This window comes from Amphiura filiformis, chromosome 2, assembly GCF_039555335.1.
Source record: "Amphiura filiformis chromosome 2, Afil_fr2py, whole genome shotgun sequence".
NCBI lineage: Eukaryota > Metazoa > Echinodermata > Ophiuroidea > Amphilepidida > Amphiuridae > Amphiura > Amphiura filiformis.
Window position 1 is genome coordinate 47,253,035 of NC_092629.1, and position 19,351 is coordinate 47,272,385.

At 38.6% G+C, this 19,351-nt stretch overlaps 1 protein-coding gene and 1 long non-coding RNA gene across 2 annotated transcripts; both read right to left on the minus strand.

Annotated features, from left to right (window-relative positions):
• Positions 1-4,524: 4,524 nt before the first annotated feature.
• On the minus strand, positions 4,525-9,564 carry LOC140146298 (uncharacterized). Its single transcript, XM_072168095.1, has 2 exons — positions 9,491-9,564; positions 4,525-7,281 (listed from the first exon to the last, which is right to left on the minus strand). The coding sequence occupies exon 2, from the start codon at positions 6,977-6,979 to the stop codon at positions 4,526-4,528; it is 2,454 nt and encodes an 817-aa protein (XP_072024196.1). The 5' UTR covers positions 6,980-7,281; positions 9,491-9,564; the 3' UTR covers position 4,525.
• Positions 9,565-11,214: 1,650 nt separating this feature from the next.
• LOC140136115 (uncharacterized) lies at positions 11,215-19,090 on the minus strand. The gene is made up of 4 exons (XR_011856614.1): positions 18,980-19,090; positions 12,907-13,003; positions 12,491-12,591; positions 11,215-11,282 (listed from the first exon to the last, which is right to left on the minus strand). It is a non-coding gene; the product is annotated as an uncharacterized lncRNA (long non-coding RNA).
• Between the last annotated feature and the right edge of the window lie 261 nt (positions 19,091-19,351).

Here is a 19,351-nt window from a genome sequence, read left to right on the forward strand (position 1 = left end):
ATCTCCTATCTTGGTATTATCATTTCCTCTTTTGTTTTCAATTGCATTACCTTCATTATTCTTCTCATTAGAGCCTTGATTTTTATCTGAACACCTATCAACTTCTATTACATCCTGAAGAATCTGTCCAACTTTATCACTATCATTGTGGATATTACTTGCAATATCCTCTGACCCAGTCACATGCTTTGCTGCACTACAGACCACTTCATGCTTATCACACTTTTCCTTAGATTGTTTTGCTTTTCCACAATGGATACAAACTCGCGCACAGATTTTCTCATGTTTCTTCAAGTTTCCCATTCTCTTGAAAGAGTTGCTGCACTTTCTGCACTTGTACCTCACACTCGAGTGGACAACGCTATGATTTGCCAAAGAAACAGCCTGTTGGAATGATAATCCACATTTTGTGCACTGTAATTCACCAAACTTTTTAGATTTTTTCTTCTTGGATATGTTTGCCACAAGATTTGACTCTGGTTCACAATCTTCATCACTGGAGAGAGTTATTGGTTCCATTTCACAATTACTACCATTGGAATCTCTTTCATCATCAATAGTTCCATCTTCTCTCACTTTTCCCATCATGGTTCTTTTTTGAGACTGCATCTGGGTGTTATCATTCTCTCTACTTTCCTCTTCAATTGAGTTACCTTCTTTATCTATATTCTTCTCAGAGCCTCGATTTTTATCAGATTCTTCTTCTATCACATCCTGAAGAATCTGTCCAGTTTTATGACTATTGCCATGGATACTTCTATTGCCAATATCCTCTGACCCAGCCACATGCTTTGATGAACTACAAAATACTTCATGTTTATCACACTCCTCCTTAGACTGTCTCAATTGCCCACAATGGATACAAACTCGAACACAAGTTTTCTCATGCCTCTTCAAGTACACCATGCTCTTGAAAGAGATGCCACACTTTCTGCACTTATACTTAATAGCTGAGTGCACCTTCTTATGAAGTGCCAAGCTAGCAGCCCTTTGGAATGATTTTCCACATGTTGTACACTTGAATTCACCAAACCTTTTAGACCTTTTATACATTGCAATGCTCTTCACAGGACTTGATACTGCAGGTAAATCTTCATCACTGGATACATCAATTGGTTCCAGCTCCGCATTATCATTATCACTGGAGTCAGCTTCATCCCCTCTCTGGGTGTCGTCATCCTCTCTACTTTCCTTTTCAATTAAACTACCTTCTTGATCTATATTTTTATCCTTAGAGCCTTCATTTTCATCTGTACAACAGTCAGATTCTTCCATCACATCCTGACGAATGTGCACAATTTCTCCACTATCACTATGGATACTCCTATTTGCAGTATCCTCTGACCCAGTCACATGCATTGCTGCACTACAAACCACTTCATGTTTATCACACTCCTCCTTAGATAGTTTTGCTTTTCCACAATGGACACAAATTAGCAAACAGAATTTCTCATGGTTCTTCAAGTCTCCCATTCTCTCGAAAGAGTAGCTGCACTTTTTGCACTTGTAATTCAAATTTGAGTGGACCACCTTATTGTGAGCTAGCACACAAGCAGCCCGTGAGATTGCAGTATCCTCTAACCCAGTCACATGCTTTGCTGCACTACAATCCACTTCATGTTTAACACACTCCTCCTTGGATAGTTTCGCTTTTCCACAATGGATACAAATTAGTAAACAGAATTTCTCATGGTTCTTCAAGTCTCCCATTCTTTCGAAGGAGTAGCTGCACTTTCGGCACTTGTAATTCATATTTGAGTGGACCACCTTATTGTGATTTGCCAAACAAGCAGGCCGTGAGAATGATATTCCACATGCTCTACACTGTAATTCAGCAAACTTCTTAGACTTTTTCTTCTTTGATATGTTTGCCACAAGATTTGACTCTGGTTGACTATCTTCATCACTGGAAAGAATTATTGGTTCCATCTCACAATTGCTCTCGTTGGGTTCTCTCTCATCTTCATTAGTTCCATCTTCACTCACTTTTCCCATCATTGTTCTTTCTTGAGACTTACTGACTTCCTGCATCTGGGTGTTATCATTCTCTCTACTTTCCTTTTCAATTGAGTCACCTTCTTTATCTTTATTCTTCTCATTAGAGCTTTGATTATTATCTGTGCAGCAGCCAGATTCTTCTTCTATCACATCCTGAAGAAGCTGTCCAATTTTATCACTCTTGTCACAGATACTTCCATTGCCAGTATCCTCAGACTCGTTCACATTCTTTGCTTCACTACAAACCACTTCATGTTTATCACACTCCTCCTTTGACCGTTTCCCTTTTCCACAATGGATACAAACTCGTACACAAGTTTTCTCATGCTTCTTCAAGTATGCAATTCTCTTGAAAGAGATGCCACATTTTCTGCACTTATACTTAATATCTGAGTGCACCTCCTTATGAAGTGTCAAGCTAGCAGCCTGTTGGAATGATTTTCCATGGGTTGCACACTGTAGTTCACCAAACTTGTTACGTCTTTTCTTCTTGGATATGTTTTCCCCAAGATTTGACTCTTGTTGACAATCTTCATCACTGGAGAGAGTGATTAGTTCCATTTCTTGATTGTTAATGCTGGAACCGCTTTCATCTCTATTCATTTCATCTTCTCTAATTTTTCTCATTATGGTGCTTTCTTGCATCAGTTCACTGTTGCTCTTGCGATTCACACTTTCTTTGCCCTTCGCTGTTTTCTTACTTCTCTTGACGCCCTTTCTGTTATCTTCCTTCACACTACTATTTCCATCACTAAGATGAACCAGTTGATGACTTTGAAGTGCATCTAGTCTTGTAAATGTTTGATCACAGTTCTTACAAGTTAAAGGGCTCTCTTCATGGTTCTTCTGGTGTCTCAAGAAATCTGATTCAGAAGTAAATGCTTCATTACATTCTGAACAGTACTGTAGTTTTTCACACATTACTTGGGATGTTTTACTTGGCAATAAATTCACAGAGTCATCAATGTCATCTTGTTCTAGATTTTGGTCTCTATCGGCTTGAATGTAAACATCACATATTCTTCCATGTCTCAAAAGTTTATCAGAACTGGCAAAGGTTTCCCCACATCCTGAGCAGATATACTGTTTGTTCTCTATAGAATTGTTTTCATTATGCACTTTGGGACATACTATTTGTAATGACCTCATTGGCAACATTTTCATAATAGAATTGTCCCTTTCGTCTCCCAACTTGTCTGGAAATATTTCAATGATGTCCTGATCTTGAGTTTTGTCTACTTCAGCTTGATGATACAAAAAGTCACACACTTTTCCGTGCTGCAAACAAAGATGAGAATTGGGAAAGTCTTTCCCACATCCTGAGCAGACATACCCTTTGTGATGTAATAATAAATCAGGCTCTTCAAGTCCCAACAAACCACTGTCATTGTATGGCAGTTTTTTACATACTATCTGCAATGACCGTACTTTCACAACAGAATTGCCTGTTTCATCTCTTGAGTGGTTTACAATGTTGTTATCTTGATTTTGTTTTGTTTTCGTTTGACTGAGTAAAAGCTTGCACATTTGTCCATGCTTCAAACAAAGATCCGACTTGGGAAAGATGCTACCACATCCAGAGCATGCATATACGTTCTTGCTTAAATGACTCCTTTCATGCATCTGTAAATTACTAGTTCTAATAAATTTCTTGCCACATGTCTTGCATACATATCTTGGTTTTACCATCTTTTGTTTTTTGTTACCGAGTGTTTTCTTTTTCAAACAAAAGCTCACAGCAGAATTTTCAGCTTGACTTCTTGTAAGCCTTCGTGAAAGATCAGAATGGTAGAAACCTTTCCTATAACCAAAGCGTCCAATCGGTTTCCTAACTAGGTGACTTCTTTCATGCAATAATAAACTGACATTTCTGCTGAACATCTTGCCACATGTAGCACACTTAAATCTTGGTTTTACAATTTTTCTGCTTTTGTTACCATCATGTGTTTTCTTTTCATGCAGTGCAAGTGCCGCTTTTCCTGAAAAGAATTGACCACACTTGGTACATTTTACTTTAAGATCAAGTTTCCTTTTGAGAGAGGTGCTTTTGTTTGAACTCTGATTTGAAGTAACTTTACAAAGTTTCTGATGCCTTGCACAAGCATCAGATTGGGGGAAAGTTCTACCACATTTTGAGCAGTTGAAAGACCGATGCTTCTTTTCATGCCTCTCTAGATGGTCAATTCTAAAATACTGTTTTCCGCAAACCTTGCAACTCCTACCAGCAATCTTCTCCTCTGTGATATGAATTTTGTTATGCCTTAAAAGCCAATTTGGTCTGGTGAATTCTTTGCCACATGTCCCACAGACATGTGAATTCATTTTGTGCTTTTCAAGGGCATCCTTTCCAGCAAAAAGTATATTACAATGTAAACATTTCACTGATCGTTTACCACTTGCAAATTGGCAAGTTTGCTGATGCTTTGTCACCGTATCTTTCCGGGAGAAAGTTTGACCACATAGTGGGCATGCGCAATCATTTGTTCCTTCTGCAACATGCATACTTTCATGCCGTATTAAATTACTTCTAAAAGCGGTACTGCTTGCCACATGTTCTACAAGCATTCTTCTTTTCTGTGATCTTAGGCTTGCTTTTAGCAAGTATTTTCAATGCATGCTTACGTAGTGTGTTATTACCTGACAAAGGTCTAGCAAGTTGTGTCAAATTCTTCTTATGGTGAACTTTCATATGTTTTGTAAGTACATCTTTTCCTGAAAACAGTTTGCTGCATTTTGAGCACTTCAACTTGGCAACCTTTTGTGGCAAATAATGTTTCTTACGGTGCACCTTTATTATATGTTTTTTGAGTACTTCTTTTCCTGGAAACATTTTACTACACTTTGGGCACTTCAGCTTGTTAACCTGTTTCTGATTACGTCTGCCACCTTCGTTGATATGAGAAACACCCACCTCATTGCTTTTGCTGGGAAGTTTCTTTCTCGATGCAAGCTTGCAGAATTTCTGGTGTATTCTGAGTACAGCCACTCTAGGGAAAGATTCCATGCATGCAGGGCATGAGAAAGATTTCTGTCTCCGATGGGTCGTCACGTGTTTGTCAAGATTGCCTTGTCTAAAAAACTGCTTCCCACAAACACCACAAGTATATCTTCCTTCCTCAGACATGTTACTCTTTTGTCCCAACTCAGTACTTTGATCCTGTCTTAATAATTCCATTGCTTGAATATGCGACTCTGTAGCCCGTATACCAGCATTTGCAGGTTCTTCCCTTTCAATAGGTCCCCTGTGTCCTTCAGTTCTTTTTTTACGGTGCACTAACATTACATGTTTTATAAGGGCTTCTGTTCCTGAAAATAATCCACCACATTTCAAGCACTTCATAATGTTATCAGGTTCATTGTTGTTACCATTCATGACTTCAAAAGAACCTTCAGTCCTATTAGTACCTTCATCAGAAGTACCTTCAGCAGATCTACCTTCAGCAGAAGTATCCATCCTATTTGTTACACCTACATGACCTTCACTTGATACAGGGTTGCATGCTTCCTTATGTTCTTCCAGTACGCCTGCTCCAGAGAAAGCTTTTCCACATGTTGTGCATTGGAAAGATTCTTGTACATTGTGGGTGTTCAAGTGTCTTTCAAAGTTGTCTTGATTTCTTTGTCTTGAACCGCCACTATTTTGACTCAACTCAGTGCTTTGATCCTTTCTGATTGGTTCCATTGTTTGAAGACGAGGTCTTGCACCTGGAATATAACCATTTGCATCTTCCTCATGCCTAGCATCAGGACCAAATGTCACCTCTTCATTGCTCCCTCCTAGACACCGCTGATCACTTTCTTGATCTCGATGACCTATGCTACCAATATGATGCATAGCATCTGGTCCTCTAATTATCACGGGTATACATCCACCAACTGCCTCTGTACTCATCACACCTTTTCCTACTTGCAATGTAGTCTCCTTGCCAACCATGTTACCTTTCCCTTGCAGTGATGACAGGCTAATGTCACTTCCTGCAGTTTGTAACTCACCATGTGCCGGTGCCCCAACAGTACTCACAGTTTGCTTGTTAACAGATCCTCCAGACATCAGATCTAATCTTTGAACTTGAACATTTTCACTTAGGGCTGACAAGGAACATTCTCCTCTCATGTACGATTCAAAAGTCGTAAGATCTCTTGTGATATGATATTGAACTTGATCCTGATCCCCCCTCTGATCTTCCTGTACCTGATTCCAAGATTGATTCCTTTCTGTCCCATGGGCACCTTGATGCTCTGTCATCTGGTGAGTTGGAACTTGTCGCACTGGATCCTGTGTTTGAATCTGTTGTACTGGAGGCTGTGTTCGAAACGCTCTTCCTTGATTCCGAGCTTGCTCCTCATTTATCCGACTCAAAGATTCATTCCTCGTCCAATTCTGATGCACAGCATTAAAATCCAACTGGTCATCATAAAATCTCCTGGCATATTCTATACTGGAGATTGGATTTACATCTGGATTCTCTGTCATCTGGTGAGCTGGAGCTTGTCGTACCAGATCTTGTGCTTGAATTGCTCTTCCTTGATTCCAAGCTTGCTCCTTATTTATACAACTTAAATGAGTAAGCGTTCTTGCAAATGGGGACTGATGCATAACATTAACATTTGGTACCCACTGGGCATTATGAAATCTCCTGGCAGATTCTAGACTGGAATTACTTTGCATATTAGAGATCATATTTATACCTGGGTTAAACCCTTGGATTGCATTATTTATTTGTGGATTCATTTGACCAATAACTGAATTGATTTGATGTGTACTATTTACAGAGAAGTCTACCAGTGGATTAACAGAATTAGGTGTATTTACACCTGAACTGGTTTCTTGATTGACCTGACTTGCATTTAGTATAGTGGGAGAGGAAGATGAGGAATGCCCTTGGTCGTAACTTCCATAAACATGTTGTTGTATACGACTATTTATTGCCTGTACCAGACGAGGGTACTGTATATGTATAGGTGGATCAGCACCAGACATTTTAACCGTTTTCCCTTTACAACTACTGTAACATTAAAATACACAATATTTATACATTACTTGTTATTGGTTCAACACTGCAGAAAGTTCAACAATATCAAAATACGAGATTGTACACAAATCTGTCAATACAGCTGACAGTTTAAAGATTTCCCAAGTAGCTCACATAATTGAATCACCTTACACTGCTTGAACTTGTCAAGTTTTTTTTCCCCACAGCTTTGCAGTTCTACGTTCTGACTTGTTCTCACTTGTTCGTTGGCAGATATCGGTCAATCTCTACATACAGTTCACTGTGATCCCTGTGATGAAAAATGTAAAACATTAGTTATTGTTGTTGCATGTTTCCTCTTTCTTGAGAGTGCATAAATACATAGTTTCCTGTGTTTTCATTGGATAAGCGCCCCAATTTACTGACATGATATTTCTCATATCATACCCCCTGAGTGCATCAGGTGAGTAGAAAACAGTGCATGTGTAGTTAGTGCGTCCCATGCGCGTATAGAAGCACCGTATCAGGTAAGGACATACGCATGTGCAACTCTGCATGACAACTCGCACAACAACAACTGTTTCATAACTATCATGGCGCTTCAATAATCGGCTACAAAGCCGGTGTCCATATTGAAACACGGATTTCACTGAAATTTGCCACTCCAAATAATACAGAGAGCTTTCCTGAATGAAATTTGCAGTGAAAAAAAGTGGGTTTCAGTGGTCTCAGCAGAGTTGAGTTGGTGTGGAAAGTGTCAGTGCTGGCTTTATTGGAGAATTAGGGCTACTTTATGAGGATTATCGTGCAGACAGGTTTTAGTAAAATTGCTCCAGCCAAGAATTACGCCCGTGAATATTTTTTTTCGTTACGTTACATTATTTATATGGTATGATAAAATCGTTATTAGGTTCGGTTTAGGGGTGATATGGATTACATCTAGTCTCGGAGTCGGTATCAGGCTCGGGCTATCGCCTAGATATAATTCGTAACACCCCAAACCTCACCTAATAACTAATAGTACTATAATTTGTGCAACTTTGAGTTTGGTAGTAACATCAAAATGTGTCTCTGTATGTGAGAGGGTGTTCTGACTTTGCCACCTTTACTCCATATATTATGCTAGGATTCCGAAATGGTGCGTGCGTTTCAAGGCTAGACAACCCAAACACACAGTGAGATCACTACCAAACTTAAAGCGATGCCAGGTATAATAATTATTTTTGAAAATCACAAATTTGCTTGCTATAATTATAGCACGCAAATTAATCTGTATATTTACCTAGGGTCACGGGCAGAAGCTTTGAAGCGTGTGCTGCATTGGCTTAGCATGGTTTCTTGTGTGTACATATGCGGCACGTTGATCGCTGAGCTAACGCAGAACAAGCTAGTGCCGGTGACTCGAGGTAGATATATAGACTATAGTGGACATTTCTTCTGGAAAGATCACCTAATACACTCTTCAGCAAGGCGTTCTAAGTTAACCTAAAAAGGTTCTTGAGATGTCCTGTATGTAGAACCTTAAATGTTTCTACAGAGAAACAAGATGCCTGGATGACCCCTTTTGGGGTCATTTCCATTTTCAAGCAACATATCGTCACTGGGCGGGAAAAAACCTCATACTTTTTGCCCCTGAACATAGATGAAGCAAACCATTCAATATAAAGTCTACATCTACAAGGCTTTATCCATGTTCAAGGGCTTAAAGTAAATATGAGGTGTTTTCTGCATGTACTTTTGGCCCTTGAACATGGATGAAACAACCTCTTCAATACAAAGCCTACACCTACAAAGTTTTATCCATGTTTAAGGGCCAAAAGTACATATGAGGTTTTTCCCGCCCAGTGACGATATTCTCTTGAGGCTTCTAAGCACATCCCAAAATGTAATTACCCCATTTATTACACGGCAATAAAAATCAAAATTTGTGCAACTAAACTGGGCTTCTTTTGGTATTTCAGTTTTAAAATTGGATGCATGGACTTTGAGTTAGGCGTAAAAAAAATTTTTTGCAAAAAAAAAAACGGAAAAAAAAAGTCAGTGTCAAGCCTTATGTTTTAAAAAGTCAGTCGGGTTACGCCAATCAAACAATTTTTTTAGGCCTTACTGCCATGTAATAAAGGGGCGTAATTACTTTTTTGGGATGTTTTTATATTTATAGTTTGATCAGCTCGTAATCGGCGTAAATTGTTAGGTTTTTACCACTACGCCGAAAAGTAGACCCATGTTAAGAGTGATATAGTTGACCTGTCTGGTCTATATTGTGCGTGTTAAAAGAAAATAGACAACATATAGGACTTACATGAAAAATTTGTGATGCTTTTGGCAAGATGTCACAAGAAAATTCTCGAAATATAATTAGAAATATTCATCCGTAATGTTATATGGTCTGCCGATAATGAGCTGATCAAACTATATCAACAAAATATGGAAAAACTGTCCTAAACAAGTATAATATTTCTCTAGTGCCACTCCACCTCCAGCATGCAATCACATGTAAGTTCAGGTTTAAAACTAACCTGTCTTGATGCCTGTAAAAGTGGGTCCTCTTCATGTGTACTTGTTGATGTAACTTCAGATGATCTGCAATGATTATGAGCGAAATAGGTCAATGATGCTGTTGAGTGTTGACCCATCAAAGGCTGGCTATGTTCAGAAATTTTATTTTTGAAAGTCAGTGTTTTTATAACCACTACATACATAGGTTATAGTGGTTATTGTAATAGGCTGATGTTTTTAAACTAAAAATAGAGACAGTGGTCCCAGACAGGTCGACCAAAGATATGAACAAGGGAAGAGGCCTATGCACCATACAATGGAACAAAAAAATATTGATACTTAATCATTTAATACTATAAGGGTATACGAGGTATTGTTGGTCGAAGCAGCCAAAAAATTGATTTTCATTATCTGAATCAATATATTATTAAAAAATAACACTTTGGTGTTTTGCAAAAGTTCATTCTACAAACCATATACTTTGAAAACTTGCTTAATTTATTGTTGTTAATGAGTTATGTACATTTTACAAAAGTGTTGTTGTTTCAGCCCTCTTTACAACATAACTCAGGACCACAGGACCTACAAAAGTATATCTGTGATATTTGAATTCTTCTACATGCTCGCTATGAATGGAGCAAATGCAATTTTTACAAGCTGACCTCAAATGACCTTTGACCATAGTGCGTGACCTTGAACACCACTATTACATGAAAGTTTCCACAATGTAGCTATCAGCCAAACAACTAAGAAAATACTATAATACTAAAATCCACAATGCTTTGCTATTGGCCCCAGTAAGCGACCTTTGCGATTGGCCCCAGTAAGCGACCTCTCGCCAGCAAACTTTGTCTTTTTCGAGGCATGTCAATTGACCTGTTCATGGAGTATTTACTGGTAAACAATGTGCAATGGAATTTGGCCATTATCCACCTTTCGCCGCTATTTGACGGTGAACATTTGCATCGGTAAAATGCAAGGGATTCAACAGAAACACCCTATATGTTTATTAGCCAAGTTGCTGATATTGCTGATGTTCAAAGTGATTGAAAATAGAAAAATTGATAAATTTAGTACTATTGGGCTATTCTAAATTTGGGACGCAACTCCCCCCCCCCCCCAGGCCAAGCCCGAGGACTTGTAACAAGCTCTGGCCGTGTGGACATGATAAGAAGAACTTCAAGTTGACAAAATAAACAATGAATTTCTCAAGTTCCATTCCTACCTGCCCACACACCTCAATAATTCAGGGGTAGCACTAGGCTGCATTTGAGGGTCTCTGACTCACCAAAATACAGTTCGGACCCCCTATTTTTTGCAAGTTCAGGGGTTCCTGCAGACTCCCAGTTTTATAATCTAGCGCTACAGCAGACATACTATTTATGCTGCATTTGTGCAATTCTGACTCGCCAAACTCTACTACGGACCCCCTTTTTAATTTTCTGCAAGTTCTGGGATTCCTGCGGACCCAGGAGTGTTTTTTTCTAGCACTACCCCTGCACCTCATCAGCAATTAAGTATCTATTCAGTTAACCCCTGAGCACTACCTGCCGATCTAACATTGCCTTTGGTGGTCAATTACATGATATCTTCATTTTAATCACCAATCAGAATGGAGCTTTGCAAATAATTCACCCCCATTTTTTGTGTGGTGAAATTATTCTAACAATGTTGCTGATTGGTCCAATTGATAATGAAAACTTCTTTTTGGCCAATCGGCAGGTAGTTCTCATGGGGTTAATACTGACCTGAATTAATGTCTGTAAAAATGGGTCCTTATTAAATATACTTGTTGATGTAACTTCCAGTGACCTGCAAAGATTATGAGCAAAATAGATTATCAACCCTAGAACTACTGAGTCATATTTTGTAACATAGACTACATAAGGGGAATCCCCTAATTTTATATTATAAATGTCATATACCGTTATATTTGGTACCATTGTATACAGCAATGGGTCTCCTCTATCCAGTGATACCAATATAAGTACAAACATTCCCTACATAATGTCGCTATGACGTCATAATTTTGATTTTAGGGCACCCATGGAAATATGAGAAATTCTGGCTATGTACATAAAGTAATAGTATACATGTAGGCAAAATTGATTCTCGACTCAAAATACTACACAAATACGTTTTTCACCCAATTTTCTCATAAAAGGAAATAACAATTTCAACCAAACTTACAATTAAAAATTTGGTAGCTATTGGAATAATTTTACAACAGCAAAATAAAAATCACTCATTTTACTGTAGAAACCAATGGTGGGCCTCACCAACCCACCTCTATGGTCATCCTTCATGGCTGGACCTACTCCTGGGTAAGGTGCTGGGGTAAAAATTTTATCACTAAAAATGCACACAAAGGATGGATCTACGATTAGCTTAGGCAGGGCCTCAAATTTGTTTTTTCTTGCAGATACAAAATCTTGGCGGGGGGGTACTATTTCTAGTAGTTCTACGGTTAACATTGTAAACAAATCTATATTTTGCAGAAAACTCCACTGAATTTGGACAACCAGTTCAAAAGATATAATGAGCAGTTACAGAGTTTCCAAAACAATAGAAACAAAATGAAATACTTCCTTTGTTTGGCTATATCTCAAAATCAATATTTCCGACTTCAGACTGATTTTGCTTGATCACATCACATAAAACATTTGAGTAAAATATAATTTTAAGAAAATCCGAGGTCATGGGTCCAATTTTCAAGGTCTCAGGCAGTTCTGAAGGCCCATGCTCTAGCTAGTTCTTTAGCTTCACTTTAACTAAAACTTCCAAAATTGTCACTCTTTAGCTTAATTTGGTCAAATTTTAGTTAACTAGACCCCCAAAATATGTTGAGATTATACTTCAGTTTCCCCGCAAATCAGTTCGTAGTTCCTAAAGTTTGGCTCTCTGCACCGCACACCCCTAGCAGAATTAAAGTTGAGTCACCACTAACCCATCCCCACCCCTGAGTTAATGTTGACAGAATCATGTATACACCACATTTTATATATCATTCTTTTCCTTACTTTAATATAGCAATGTGATATTTCCCACCAACAGCTCCACTGGTAAAGATTTTAATATTGACCTGCCAGAAAGATCCTTTGGGCTTGTTATCTTTAGTCACCTGTAGTAAAAGAAATAATACAATACATATTATTTATGACATTAATTTTTACATTTTAAAGTCAGCAATTTGTTGCGTAAATTTTCTTCACAGTTAATTTGGTCAAATAACTAGACCCCCAAAATACAATCATGTTGAAAGTACACTTCAGTAATCCCAGCAAATCAGTTTGAATCTCAGTTCCTAAAGTTTGGTGCTCTAAGCTACACATCGCTAGCAGAATTAAAGCTGAGTCCCCACCAACCACCCCCAGTTAATGTTGACAAGATATTTTTACACTGCATTTTACAAAATAATCATCGTTCTTTTTCTTACTTGCATGAAATTTCCCACCAACAGCTCCACTAGTAAAAATTTAAATATTGACCTGCCAGAAAGATCCTTTGGGCTTGTTATAAATACATGTAGTCACCTGTAGTAAAAGAAAATACAATAAATATTATTTATTACATTTAATTTTTACATTTTAAAGTTAGCAATTTGTAGCGTAAATTTCTTCAGAGTTAATTTGGTCAAATAACTAGACCCCCCCCCCCCCAAATACATGTTGAAATTACACTTCAGTTTTCCCCCAAATCTCAGTTCCTAAAGTTTGGTGCTCTAAGCTACACACCCCAAGCAGAATTAAAGCCAAGTCCCCACCAACTACCCCAAGTTCATGTTGACAAAAAAAAGTTTACACCGCATTTTACAAAATAATCATTGTTCTTTCCTTACTTTATTAAATAAAACAGCGCACGCCCGGTACCCATCTATGTCTGAAATATCGAACGATGCGTTGAAGCGTAAACGCATAGCCGGACAGACAGACAGACAGACACACAGAGCTCATTATTTTATTAGTATAGATAGCAGCATGGAATTTCCCACCACTGGCAGGCGGCGGATGACATGATCGAGCCGGCAACTTGTGAAACCGCCTGGCCGTATGGCATTTTCCAATATACTCGGTTAGTTTTGTGGGGTTCATTATCGAACCCCAACGGTTTTAGCTTGTATTTATATTATTTATCAACATAGGCCTATTTGTTTGTGATATTTCAAGCGTTTTAAAATTTCAAAATAATCCCATTCAATTACACGGTTGACGATGAAAATTTACTGAATTTAGAGAATGCAATGCGGCCACCACCTGACCACTGGTAAATATTTTAATATTTACCATTGGTTTTATGGGGCAGGAAACTATCGGAAGTCGCGGGAGCCAATGTTGAAAAGTCACCCAAATTTTTTCTTAACCACTGATTTCTATGGGACAGGAAATTGTCTAAAGTTGCGGGGAAAATCTTCAAAAGTCACCCAATTGGGCTACTAAATCACGGGTTTGGCAACCCTGCCCATGTTGTAAACTTGCAAAATGCTCACCCCTATTTAGGGAATGGGCAAGGCCAAAGGTCAGGCCAAGGAGCACGATAAACGTTCCCATGGTGAAATCAATACTAATTTCAGAAGATCTATTGTCAAAGTTGATGGTGCCAATTAGGACATGGTCTCAGATTTGAAGCAGGTTTCACTGCAAAAGTGTGTAAAAATTCACCCCAGAGTGAAAATAGCCATGTTAAATTTCTAAGGTGTCTTTTCTAGGGTAAAATTGTTTGTAGAACATGATTTTTTTATCAAAACGTGTGTATCGTACATCGTTTTGCTACAAAATGTTGATTTGTGGCCGATTTTGCCCGAAAAACACACTTTTTGGGTGACAAAAATTTTCACATGCCAACTTTGTATACTCATAGAGTCTACAATATACATAGATATGGCCCTTTAAAATGTTAACATATCAGCTGAGGGTACTATTTGATGGATTCAGGTATTTGTCTTGTGATTGACTTAATGATTTGCGCGCCAGAATCATTCAAATATGACATGCCTCGTGACAATTGACATGCCAAAATAAGCCGTTTTCGGCAAAAAAATTGATTTGAAAAATTATAACTCTTGATAGGAAGGTGCTACAGTGATGGTTGACCTACCAGTCTATGCAGTATTTAATTGGCTTTCATTTGCTACCTAACTTTGTTCATTTTAACTAAGGGACAGACTTGCAAAATGTAAAAATGTTTCCCCTACCCCTTAAAATTTTGATGTGTGTAAAAATTCCCGCCATTTATAAAAATCGGGATAACAAGAAAACTACAAGAGCTATAGGCTTGAAAAACTAATCAGTTATGCACAGTATAAGTTCCTACTTGGGTATAACATTAATATTTTTCCATTCCTTCTCAATTTTCTTTTCTAATTTTTTTAACAATTTGTGAAATCTGTAAATTACGTAAAATTTGGCATTTGAAAAATCATAAAAAAAAAAAATATAGAGGCGACATGTTTAAAAAACTAATCAGTTATTCCCATGATACAGTACTACAGGGATATAGTACCAAACTTGTGCTAAAATGCATATTTTTTGAGTTCTAATTTTTTAACAAATTGATTTCGCCACCCCATTTTTGAGCAAAAAGCGGAACAATTAGTACCTGTAATATTGCGCAATCATGTGACCTATATTCAATGTGTGTGCACCAAAGAGATGTCAGACTTGCACTACAACATGAAGTGAGCCTTGCAGAGCCTTTATAAGTGTGCCAATAGAGTTCAAATATGTTGTGATGATGTTGTCAATTATGGATCTCATATTTTTATTTACGTCAAAAGCATATGCCTCTACTGTAATGCTCATATCAGGAAAACAATGACAGATTTTGCATTTCTGACTTCAGAAAAACTAATCAGTTATTCCCATGATACAGTACTACAGGGATATAGTATCAAACTTGTGCTAAAATGCATATTTTTTGAGTTCTAATTTTTTTATCAAATTGACTCGCCACCCCATTTTTGAGGAAAATCGGGAACAATTAGTACCTGTAATATTGCGCAATCATGTGACCTATATTCAATGTGTGTGCACCAATCAGATGTCAGACTTGCACTACAACATGATGTGAGCCTTGCAGAGCCTTTATAAATGTGCCAATAGAGTTCAAATATGTTGTGATGATGTTGTCACTTATGGATCTCATATTTTTATTTCCGTCAAAAGCATATGCCTCTACTGTAATGCTCATATCAGGAAAACAATGACAGATTGTGCATTTCTGACTTCAGAAATGAATTCTGCACAAAATTTCAGTCTAGAAAACATATTTAAAACAATATTTTTTGAAACTTTATATTTTGCCATTTTTGGCAGTCAAACCTGCTTCAAATCTGAAACCGTGTCTTAGGCAGTCTCAAGTAGTCTGGAGTCAAGATCACAAACAGTAGGTGATTCACTGTATGCATTTCAACTCAAGTGGTTTCTGGTTAAGCATAGAACTAGAGGGGGGTGCGCGCGAAGCACGCATGGCCGGGAAGCGGCCAGAGAGGCGTGCCAGCGCCACTGGTGGATTTTGTAATGTCAGAGAGGGGTTGTCATGGTCACATAATACTGATATATATGTAAATTAATTAATTTTTAGCCTCATTACTCGGATGCAAATGGATAAATATCATGGAAAAAGTTGTCATGAGGATTTGGAAATCAGCCATTTTGCCGATGACCCGCACATGAATATTAAAATGTAGTGCCGCACATGCGCAGAGGCCATGAAAAACAAACAAGGCGGTTCTCGAACCACGAGTCTCGCCTGCTTTCGCGATTACTTTTGGTAGAGGTAAATGAATTTGGTGGTTATCGGCTGGGCACGATTATCTGGCTGATGGTGACCGTATACCCATTAAGTTTAATGCGCATGCAACAGGTTTTACTAATTTGACTTCAGATGACCCTGGTGACCCTGAAATGACCTTCCAAAAAATTTGGCTTTAAATGTTGACTGTACCCACCGAATTTCATGCCTATCTGAAAGTTTTACTAATTTGACCTCAGATGACCCTGGTGGCCTCGAAATGACCTTCCAAAAATTTGGCTTTAAATGTTGAATGTACCCACAAAGTTTCATGCCCGTACAACAGTTTTTACTAATTTGACCTCAGATGACCCCAGGTGACCTCGAAATGACGTTCCAAAAATTTGGCTTTAAATGTTGACTGTACCCACCAAGATTCATGCCCGACCAAGTTTTTACTAATTTGACCTCAGATGACCCCTGGTGACCTCGAAATGACCCTCCAAAAATTGGGCTTTAAATGTTGACTGTACCCACCAAGTTTCATGCCCGTACAACAGTTTGTACTAAATTTGACCTCAGATGACCCCTGGTGACCTTGAAATGACCTTCCAAAAATTGGGCTTTAAATGTTGACCGTACTCACCAAGTTTCATGCCAAGACAACAGTTTTTACTCATTTGACCTCAGATGACCCCTAGTGACCTCGAAATGACCTTCCAAAAATTTGGCTTTAAATGTTGACTGTACCCACCAAGTTTCATGCCCGTACAACAGTTTTTACTAATTTGACCTCAGATGACCCCTGGTGACCTTGAAATGACCTTCCAAAAATTTGGCTTTAAATGTTGACTGTACCCACCAAGTTTAATGCTCGTATAACAGTTTTTACTAATTTGACCTCAGCTGACCCCTGGATGACCTCAGATGACCCCAAAATGACCTTCCAAAAATTTGGCTTTAAATGTTGACTGTACCCACCAAGTTTCATGCCCATACGACAGTTTTTACTAATTTGACCTCAGATGACCCCTGGTGACCTTGAAATGACCTTCCAAAAATTTGGCTTCAAATGTTGACTGTACCAACCAAGTTTCATGCCCATACAACAGTTTTTACTAATTTGACCTCAGATGACCCCTGGTGACCTTGAAATGACCTTCCAAAAATTTGGCTTTAAATGTTGACTGTACCAACCAAGTTTCATGCCCATACGACAGTTTTTACTAATTTGACCTCAGATGACCCCTACATGACCTCAGTAACCTTGACGCACTAACCAATACAAACCGGTTCTGTCTCGGGTCAAGATGCACCCACCCACCAAGTTTGAGGAACGTGCGACTCATAGTCTCCGAGAAAATAGGCGGAAGGCAAACTTTAACCAAAACTTTAACCAAATTTGTCACATCCACACACACACACACCCCCACACCCCCACATACACACGGAAAAGTGATTATATAGTCTCCTGCCTTATCAGGCGAGACAAAAAACAAAATGGCAATTCGCACACCGATTCTGCCACGGCAATTAACGCGACATTTAAGATCAATTTTCTTCACTTAAAATCAGTATTTGCAAAAACCAACATCCAAAATAATAAAATAAATTTATTTTGTACTGAATTCTGAAATTTTGTAGAATTTTGTTGCCCGGCTCAATGTTCCTAGTAACTACCGTAAGTTATAAAGTCAAGTGCTTTTCCGCCCAATTGGGTGTTTTGTGTTCTAAATTCCGGGTCTAAATTCGGGTAAATCCGCACAAATATCCGGTATTAGGCGCTTTTTTGGAAGCTTAAAAAATCGGGCTACTTGAGAATCCTTTACCGCGGCCTGGGGAGTCAATGCGCCGCGCCTTGACGCTGAAAAGTTTTGGCAACACTGAATGAACGTCGGACAACCCAAAATGCTGATGGCATATTTGATATTTTATAATAGCAACAAGGTGAGTGTGTGACATGTGAATACTGGCGGTAGTGTATGTTTTTTAAACTTGCAACTTAATTTTTTACGGCACAAAAAGTTCATATAAATTTCGGACAACCAAAAATATTTTCGGACAACCAAACATCTTTTTGAGGTTGTCCGGCGGACAACCTCAAAAAAATTCTCAATTCGAACGCTGGTCACAATCGGTGGATCGGATTGGTTGAAATCAACGCCACGTTTTTGACCTTACAGGGGTCAGAGATATGCATATTCATGTATGAAAACAGCGATGCGGATATAGTTGGGGATCGCATTTTTAACTATCACTAAATGTTTCGGAATTGAGGTCGCCTAAAAAGTAGACCGTTTCGGCCCGGGGCGCGGGGATGTCACATTTTGAACAGTATTGTCAGTGAGCGATAAGTGACCAATTTGACGTTCAGCACAAGCATGACAAGTCAAGTGTTTAGCCTTAAAGTTGTTTTTTAAAAACTTCCGTGGTCGTACCTGTGCATATCGCGTACACGAGCGTAAACGCAAAAGCAATAAACAATCACGCTGATTGGCTGATCAATGCACTTGACAACAAGCCGGCTGATTGGTCTTCGGCGAGGCGCGTAGTAGACGACCTTGTCACTTCTACGCGATCGCAATTCACCAGCGCGTACCCGGACCACAGAAGTTTAAAGAAAACAACTTTACTCCGGTGGTCATATTAACATTACAATAACAAGTCAATGCCAGGCAATGCAATATGTGCATAAAAAATAAATGATAAAGTACATGATGACATAGAAAAACAAATTCATTATAAAACCGGATGTGCACATTGCATACAAATATACTCACCTAATTGTTGCTGTCAGAAGCTAGAAGCAGAAGATAATTAAGAAGTTCTGCACTATTCTGCAAACCAAGAACCAAGAAAGTAAGAAAACGATGAATGTAAACACCGCGAGCATGGGCGAGCCACCATTTTGTTCTTTGGGTATTTTAAGCCCGTCGCCTATCATGCACGTCATACAAGAATTAGCTACTGATTGGTTTAACTGGAATTCCATATTTGGCGATATCGGTAAACTTTTTTTTTCGTTTGTTGAGTTACAATAATTTCTCCTCCAGTACGTATGAAATCGGGGCCTTCGCTCTTTCAATGACACTTTCCACATTGATACTGAGAAAAAAGTGTGTGTGTGTGGGGGGGGGGGGGGTGCTACCACT

What these genes read in the sequence shown, in the direction of transcription:
- LOC140146298 (XM_072168095.1), bottom strand. Translation starts at nt 6,979, where the DNA reads ATGTCTGGTGCTGATCCACCTATACATATACAGTACCCTCGTCTGGTA.